General features: G+C 37.6%; 1 protein-coding gene across 1 annotated transcript; it reads right to left on the reverse strand.

The window, feature by feature from the left end:
* Window positions 1–3,834: 3,834 nt before the first annotated feature.
* Window positions 3,835–8,475, reverse strand: LOC110941222 (chromatin structure-remodeling complex protein BSH). Its single transcript, XM_022182846.2, has 11 exons — window positions 8,285–8,475; window positions 7,914–7,990; window positions 7,390–7,478; window positions 6,936–7,030; window positions 5,706–5,777; window positions 5,549–5,596; window positions 5,333–5,416; window positions 4,582–4,620; window positions 4,402–4,484; window positions 4,248–4,310; window positions 3,835–4,043 (listed from the first exon to the last, which is right to left on the reverse strand). The coding sequence occupies exons 2-11, from the start codon at window positions 7,964–7,966 to the stop codon at window positions 3,956–3,958; spliced, it is 714 nt and encodes a 237-aa protein (XP_022038538.1). The 5' UTR covers window positions 7,967–7,990; window positions 8,285–8,475; the 3' UTR covers window positions 3,835–3,955.
* Between the last annotated feature and the right edge of the window lie 822 nt (window positions 8,476–9,297).

Below are 9,297 nucleotides of genomic sequence, written 5' to 3' on the forward strand. Positions count from 1 at the left end.
CTCTTCTTTTGTAGTTGTTTCTTTGTATGTTGTGGCGTTCGAGAGAGAAGGTGGGAAGATGGCTACTATTGCCAAAAAGCCTGATGAAGAGTTGTGGTATCACCACATTGTGAAGAACTTTGTTCTTCCGCGGGAGAATGACCTGTCCGCGCAACCTGCCGCTGGCGCTGGTAAGTTTTTATCATAGTATTTATTGTTTGCTACTTTTGCGCGTTTGAATAAGTTATATTCTGCGCTTTGTTAGTAGGTGAACTGTCTAACTTGGGCATAGGCCCTGAAAAGAAAAGACGCGCACTTGCCACTACTGCTGCCCTGAAGAAGGGTGATGCTGAGAAAGCACAATCTTCGAAGGTTAAAAATGTTGGGGGAGAGAAGAAATGTATGCGCCGTTCCTCTGACTCCTAGTATGATTATGTGGTGGTATCTGATTCATTGGAGGGTCTTGCGCCTGCAGTTATAAGAAGACCGAAGCCAGAGCCAAAAGGCGCTGCTGATATTCCTCCATCAAACCCTGATGATCCTATTGATTTGGAATCGAGCCCTGAGCGCTTAGTGAGTAAGAAAGCAGGGAAAAGAAAATAGTCTGACGCTGAAACTGAAGGTCAGCCTGCGAAGAAGATTCAGAGGAAGAAAATTACCAGGAGAGGCAATCTGGATGCCTTTATTTCAGAGCCTGTTCCTGGTAAGTGTCATTTGTTGCTCTCCTTTTCTCACTTTCTTGAATAATTGTGATTTACATGCTTGTTTTTTAGAAAAACCAATTTCTCCTATTCCCACAGAACCATTACCTGTGGTTAACGAAGAACTTCCACCTTCCCCTCTGCGCGCCTCTGTTGCTGATCAATTAGAGAACACTGAGATTCCTGAGAGCGAGGCGGAGAAGGCTGTTGGGGGTGAGAATTTTGAGGCTGATAAGCCTGTTGATGTTACTGTGGATACAGAACAAATTACTAGCCCAGAGGTTGTGGATAGCGCTGGTAATCCACAGACTCCTGATCTTGCTGCTCATGGAGAAAGGGAATGTTGCTGAAGAAATCCCTGTTATAAGTTCTCCTTCCAAGGCTTCTGGTTCTATGCCTGAGAATATTGAGAAGGTCATCGTTGAAGACCAAGGCTCGTTCTCTGATAAATGACCGGAATCAAATTATCCAGGGGGTTAATTTCTGCATAAAAAGGGCTGGTTCTCTCTCGTTCGGTTCAAAGGGACGAATCTCTTCTTCTCGATAGCTGCAAAACAGAAAACTGTCAGCCTCGTCACGGGGAGAATGGGGGTTCTCTCTGTGACCACCCTCTGGCGTGAGAATAAGTATCGGTATATGAAGAAGAAATGTATAAGTGAAGTGAATGTAACTTGGAGTTTGTACCTGAATTACTCTTCTATTTATAGCCGGGAGTTTGGGCGGGAAAACCTGTTATTGAAATGTTGACGGAAGATGCTAACTCCGTAAGCGGTTATTTCTTCGTCCGTTAATCTTCTTGATCCGACGTGAGAGCACACGGATCGCTATTTAGATCAACGGCTGGGGTATTGCCACGTGGAAAGTGGGCAAGTGAAGATTTCTCTCCAATTCCATGCCATCATTGTGACTTCAAGAGAGCCTGGGATGATGACACGTGGCCCAGACGGTTATAACCGTCTGGTGGTGCACGATTGAGTCTTCTAGAAGATTACTGCCATAATCCAGTGTGACTCCTTATCGTGTGGTATCAGTGCAGTAAATAATATCCAAGTCTGGGTATTATTTAAGCGGGAGTGCCTGCTAGGATTTTTATCCCTTTGTTATGGAGAACGGCGCAAGGATTTATCAATTTCCTTTTGGCGCGCAGGTGTTGTCTGCTATCTTTCTTCTAATTCTCTCTTTATAGGAACAGTGCGCAGCCGCGCAAGGTCTAAAGAGGGTTAAAAGTCGAGGTTGTGGTATGGTCCCAAATACTCGAAGCGAGGTTTTTTGGGACCTTACCCCTTCAATAATACAACCCAACTAATAACAAAAAAAAAGGAAAAAAAAATGCAACTTTAGCTTTCTGACCAGGCTTACGGACCCTAAGCCAAGTACCATACGGTCCATAAGACCTCAGGTCTAGTAGTAAGCTGGCAGCTTCGCGAATTTCGCCTTAATTGCACTTTTCAACCAACTAACCTCCACCTAACCTCATTAAACGACAAACCCTAATATCCCCCTTATAAATAAGTATCCTCCACACTCTCTTAACCCTTTACACTTTCTCAAATCACTCCCAAGATCCCACAAATAATCCAAACTTCCAAGTGTTGGCAGATTGTACTCTAGTTCAAAACAGTGAGTTTTGGACCTTGTTCCTCATCTTTCATCTTGTTTCTTTCTTCAATCTACTTGAATGACATCCAAGGATGTTACCTATGGTCCACCAAAGTGTGACAAGGTGGTACATCTCTTGTATAAGACTCCAAAGTCAGGTTTGAATTATGTTTATAAAAACTTTTACAAACATGTTTCATTTAATTGTTCATCCGATGGAATCTTGTACCAACCTTGTCCCCAATCCGATGGAATCTTGTACCAACCTTGTCCCCAATCAAACTCATGATTGTGGGGCTTGTGTATGGTTGATTTCCATAAGATTAGAGGTCCGCATACCTCCTAAACTCTCTGCTTTAAAGGTTCCAAGTAACCTAAACAAATGTTAAAACCATCCAAGCTTACAACCTTCATGTGGCAGAAACCATCTGACGTCTTATGTTTAAATTCAACTTTCACTAATATTGCTTCTAACCTCTTAATGGCCTCTTTCAAATTGCAACTGCGTTTTATTTTGTCTTATTGGTTAATCGAGTATTAGTTAGACCTCATGAGTTTTCCGATTCTAAATTTTGAGTGTGTTTTAAGAAAAAAGTTGTTCAAACCGTTTTGGTGGGGTTGACAGCCCCACCAGCTAGAGGTGCATAAATTGGGTTTTTTCTAATACCCTTTTTGGGTATGGAAACGGGTCCAAGTACGATCGGGTATTGGAAAATCGGTATTGATAGAAGCCAGATAGGGTTCGAATAAGGGTATGGAGGAGAAAAACAATATAATCGGGTTCGGTATAACCGGGTATGGGTCCGAGTATTAATACCCGGTTTTAAAAAAATCGTTTTTCTTTAATTATTTACACAACTAAATTCATTAAAAAATCAAATTTGGTTTGTAATTTGTAAAAATAATTAAAATAGACTACAATAACATAAATTCATTCAAGTACAAATTATTTGCTTTATAATATGCATTCATAAAAAAAAACTTAATTATTAATAGTTGTAAACATAAAAATATACTTTAAAATTTCAGGTATTCTATCGGGTATAAAAAAACCTGTATCAGGTATAGGGTATAACCGGTTATGGGTATTTTCAGGTACAGATAATGAAGCTCAAAATGTATACCTATCCATACCCTACGGGTAGAGTCGGGCTCGGTTACTAGTATAAAATACCCTGGTACAAAAATAACCAGTTCCAGGTTTTGTTCTGGGTCCAGTTCCGGGTGTCTGAGTTTTTTGTGCACCTCTACCTCCAGCCCACATGGCTCGTTTGTTCTTTGTTATACAAAATCGTAGTTAAGGGCTCCACCTACAACTTTTTCAAACCTGGTATAAGCAGACCTAGAAAACCCTAGAATCTAGGGATGAGCTAGGTACCAACCGGTACCAAAAATTGGTACCGGTGCCGAAAATACCAGGTACCAGTACCATACCGGTATTTGAAGATAAAACCTGGTACCGAAAACGTCAAAAGTCAATACCGAAAATATATCGGTTCGGGATATTCGGTACCATTTCCTCATCCCTGCTAGAAACCAACAAAATGCACATACATTGACAACAATATAACTACTACAAAAGTAAAACATTTACCATAAGTTTAGTTTAAGCATCAAATTGCAATTATGTTAGAAGCATATCCAAACCTTACCAAACACCTAAACCATGTTAATTTTCATGCTTCTCTAGCTTCTAAGGCATCAACTTCCTCATTAGACAAGAGATCAACAATGGGTTCATATAAGTCCCACTCTCTTCTTTTCCTACACAAATCAACATTCAACAAGGTTAGGTGGATTCAACATCTTATTGTCACGTCTGTTAAAGGTGACGCAATCATCAACCCGTTTCAACTCGAGCCCATTATAGTAAAGCACCCATTTTGAACCAAACCAAATCTACTTTTTTAAACAACCGGTTTTGACCCATCCATTTTGTTGGACACAGACGAGGGAGTTTAGAATCACCTGATGACACTTGACTTGTTACCGAATAACTTCATCGTGTCCAATGCATTTCCACCTGGCTTACTGAGGTGGCAAAATAGTGAAATTAACAATCAATATTTAGCGAAAAAATCATATTCATTCATCTTTCATTACACCTCATCGGAAAACAAACCTGAGAGGCAAATGCTCGCCCCCCCTGCGTCCTTTCTTGTTTACTCTTGTTTCCCTTGCTGAAGCTACACTCTGGATCGCAATCTAAAACATAATAATAAAATCGTACATAATATAGTAGCTTAGTTTTTCATAAATTTTGCCAAGAAAGCTAACAGCATATATAGAACATAGTACTAACCTCACAAAGTTGCTCCCTAATAGCAAAAGCAACTGCAGGCTGCAGAAACAAGGTTTTATTAATTAAAAATGAAGTAAAAGAAAATAATACAGAAAGTGACCGCTAAGAAGTAAGAACATGAACTGCAATTATTAAAAGAAACAATATGAACAGCAGTTGAGCCCTTAATCAAAATTCAAAAAGATAATTGTTTCATAGTTATTAAAAGCGTTAAGCGCACTCAAGGCGCATAGGCCTCGCCTAGGGCCTAGGCGCAAGGCGCAAAAAAAAGCACGGGCCTGAGAAAAAAAAGCGTACAACAAAAAAAAACATAAAATATTTTTATATAATAGAAAATTAATACTATTCTTCAAATAAAATAAACTAAAGCTATTATATAACATTTAATATCGTCTATTTAGTACCAAAATTTATAAAATGCTAGTTTATTAGTGTAGACAAGTAGTTTCGTTAGATAAAAGTAGAAATCTAGCTAGAATCTTGCAAGGATTTAGAGAATTTGGCCAAAAACTCTCAGGAATCTAGGAATCTCGCCGGAACCTGCGCATGAACCATCACCTGGAGAATTAAAGCGCAATTGCCTTGACTTAAGGCGCAATTGCCTCGCCACGCTAGGAAATTGGGCCTACGCGCAAGAGGCGATGGCTTTTAACAACTATGGTTTCAGACAATCAAATTAATCTGAATTTTCAGCTTATAACATAATAACGGTATGTCCTTAAACAGTAGAATTGCATGTCAATTAACTTACTCCAACTTCAGGATCTTCAATGCCCAAATCTTCACAAAAAATTCTTGCGAATTCTTCAGGGTCACTCTCAAAGTTATTCAAGTCCTGAAAATGATTCAACTCAAAACATTGTTTGCATCAGAGTAAGCCTATCTTATATTATATTATAAACTAAAAGAAATATCAACTCATCATGCAAATTGAATCAGAAAAGGGCATGAATATAGCTAAACATACCCATAAAAATTGGTCTTTTATCAGAGTATGATTCACTCGGAGATCTAGCTGGTAGAGATCAAATAAAAAGTCACCATCCATAAATAAACAAAAAAAGACATGTAGCCACGTGAAGATGACTACCAATACCAGCTGTCATGTGATAGATGAAAAGTACCTTAATAGGGACCATTTTTTCACCGGTGTGCATATCTTGTCTTTCAAATGATCGAAATTCATTAAGTTGTGACTGCATTAGTTGAAATACAGAGAATATCACTAAACGGAGATTAATGAATGCTTTTGTGGAAGCACAAGCATTTTATATAAATATGCAACATACATTTACTTACTAATTATGCGGACAAAAGCGAACAAAAATTAATACTATTATATTTTGATCCAATTACTTTCCTAACGGCGACTTCATTGTTCTATTTTCAACACCCTGTAATCTTAAATATACACATATAGCAATATCACACTTGAATGTTATCTACAAATTACCAATAGAATGTGTAATGTTAAAGGATGAGATAAAATACTTAAGTGTACACACACACACACATACACATATATATATATAGTTACAATCTATATACATGTTTCTTTGGTTGCCCACTTGGAGTTTTAGACACGTTCAGTGATTTAGGAGTGACCCAATTACACCCAAAATGTATCAAATTTTACCCAAACAAACCCATATTTTACACAACTGGTTAAAGTTGTCAGGCCAGTTGTAATCCAATAAATTCACACTACAATCAGCACTATGATATTTATAGTGCATATCTCCAAATTGTTGATACCATCAATTTGTTAAGGAGGCACATAGTAATTTACATTGACCGCAGTCTTGATGTAGAGTTGCTGGTTTATTCATCAAAATGAACAAAGGCTCTGAAAGTAAGTCTGATGTACCAACATAATAGGGTAGAGCCTTTACAAACAATAATGAATGATTGTTATTAGCTTATGCACTTATAACAGAGCTTGCTACATAAAATTATATCATTGTTTATCGAACTCATGTCAATAGTTATTCTATTGCGCCAATGCTGTCTGATTGATTCACAAACTTCCTAAAACTAACTTTCATAAACATTCCTAAACGATGTTTTTCAATTGAAATGAAGACAAGATCCCTTTTGACTTAAAATCAGACTAGTTAATGTGTTCGTTTCAGATATAACGGGCTAGACTGTCTCTCATCCACTCAGCTTGCTTAAACACACTACCATTATTATATAACTGAATGTTTTCCAAGCTTGATTGTTGGTGTCACAAATTAAGATGCTGACAAACCATCCTTGCAGATAAATTGGCCAAGACAATACTCAATAGCAACACGATAAAATGCAATCCAACACCATCCATAAAAGTTTCTAGCTACAAGAATAATGTTTACCTGAATGGATTGAGCAATCTGGGTTACAAATGGTGGAGGAAGCTTGAGGTCTTTCACTGTGCGCTTAGCAAACAAACTTATATCTGAATCTGGATCTGTGACATAATAAAAAAAAAGTAGATTACAAGCTGGAAAAAATTCAAGACAAAGTTCTGAAACTAATCGACAAATACACACACAATTAGCATGAGAGAAAAAAAACCATTACAATGCTCATAATCCCCCAATTTATTTATAGCAATATAGCCCATTGATAAAAATAAATAAATAAAAAAATCGTCATTGAATCTCGGGAATGTTTCTTTAGTTTGTTTTACACTACTACCCACAACCATTCACAACCTCATAAAAAATAAGCTTCTTCTGAATGCAGTAATTCATGGGAATTCCAATCAGTAAACTACCACCCACATATAAAAAAACAAGAAAAACAAAAACAACATCGATGCCTTACCGGAAGGATTCCATGTAAACGTATCCCTATACCTCTGACCATCTATATCAATGTCAAGCCGAATGGGAACAAGATTTTCAGCGGTTGGACTGCATTTCAAACGATTAACTAGTTACATATTATAACAAAAAAGAAAGCAATTTTAATAATATCAAATTGATTTCTTAAAGGCATAGTTTAAAACAACTCTTGAGGCGTGCACCTCGAGGCGAGGCGGTAAGGAAACGTGTCTGAGGTGGCGCCTCATGGATTTATGATTGTATATATACTATGTACGCCTCTGAGGGTTGAGGCGGTAAGAAAACGTGCGCCTCATGGGGTTATGTGTGTTTTTGATGTTTTAGACTTTCAGTGTCAATTATTTTATTTTTTTTATAAGATATATAATTTTTACACTTATTTTTTAATTCCGCCTCGGGCTTATGCCTCTTGAGGCGAAGGGAAAATGCCTCGAGGTTGCTTAAAGGAAGTGACAATAAACTGATTAGCACAGGAATGTTTCAGTTGACAGTGGTTGAGGTTACATTCTAAACTTAACCGCGCTTCTTAACGAACTCCAAGCAGGATTCGGCTTCATATTATGCACTCCAGTAACTTTTACCTGTCACAGAAAAGTGAGTGTCACTAATTTACAAAACAAATGTAGACAGACATAATATGATTTGTACAATATCATGATCACATAGCATCAAACATCCAATAAACAGAATTGGTTCAACAACAAGACGTTTCTAAGCAATACGATGGTATACATAAACCCTAAAGTCAACAAGTGTTGGTGTTTTCATTATAAAACCCTAATTCAGGATTTTCAGTACGAATTGATTATTATTGGTTTGATGAAAAGCTGATATAGATAACTAAGAGCGTAGAAGATAAGAAATCGATAACTTACGAGGGTAAAAGGACCGGAATGTGATGTTTATGCGTGGGTTGGAATTATCTGATGAGATTTCACTGCCTGATGCACCGGTGGTTTTGCAATATTTGGGATTTTTTTAGAACACAAAAAAGGATTTCTTTTGTTTTGTAGAGGGGGCTTTCTCGAATCTAATTGAAGGGTGGATATCAAAGAATGGGATTTCCAGTGGACCTTGATATTCACACACCCAAATCTTATTTTTACACCTTTTAAAGCGTTTTGTTTTGGTTAAAGCAGGGCGTTTAGGCCTTCTTTCCAGACAAGCGGTGATGTGATTGTGTACGATTAGGGGTGTTAAATGGGTCGTGTTTGCAGGTTGGCGGGTTCAACTTGACCTGAATCCGAAAATTTTATATAAACCCAAACCCGAAAATCATATCATACATATGAACCCGAACACGACCCGAAGTTTCGTTGGTTGACCCGAACACGACCAGTTCAACCCGAATTTTTAATTTTTTTTCTGAAATTAATATATTAAAATTAAAATTTACTTAAGAAACACAAATGTATATAATAATATCATATTTAAATTATAAAATCTATGTTAATTTCTCTTATTAAGTTATAATTATGGCATAAAATACACACCCCATTTAATTTTGTGACATAAAATATATTGTAAAAAATATAATATAGTATAAATGTGTTAAATGGGTCAACCCGCCAACCCGACCAGGTTGACCCGAACCCGACCCGTTAACCTAAACAGGTTCGTGGGTTCAACCTGAAACTGACCCGAACCCGTTTAGACTAAACCTAAACCCACGAATTTCGTGTTAGGTTCGTGTCGGGTTTTCGGGTCGTGTCAAAAATTCACACCCCTATGTACGATGTCCCTGTTTTGTATGTTGAAGCGCCCCAAAGCGGGACATTTATGGTTCTTTCTGCAAACAAAGGGTGAAGAGACTTGATGTGATGTTATATTCTGTACGATTTTCTGAAAGTGGAACGTTTGAACCCTAAGCGTCGCGCTTTGGCCAAAG

This window comes from Helianthus annuus, chromosome 5, assembly GCF_002127325.2.
Source record: "Helianthus annuus cultivar XRQ/B chromosome 5, HanXRQr2.0-SUNRISE, whole genome shotgun sequence".
In the NCBI taxonomy this organism is placed as follows: Eukaryota; Viridiplantae; Streptophyta; class Magnoliopsida; order Asterales; family Asteraceae; genus Helianthus; species Helianthus annuus.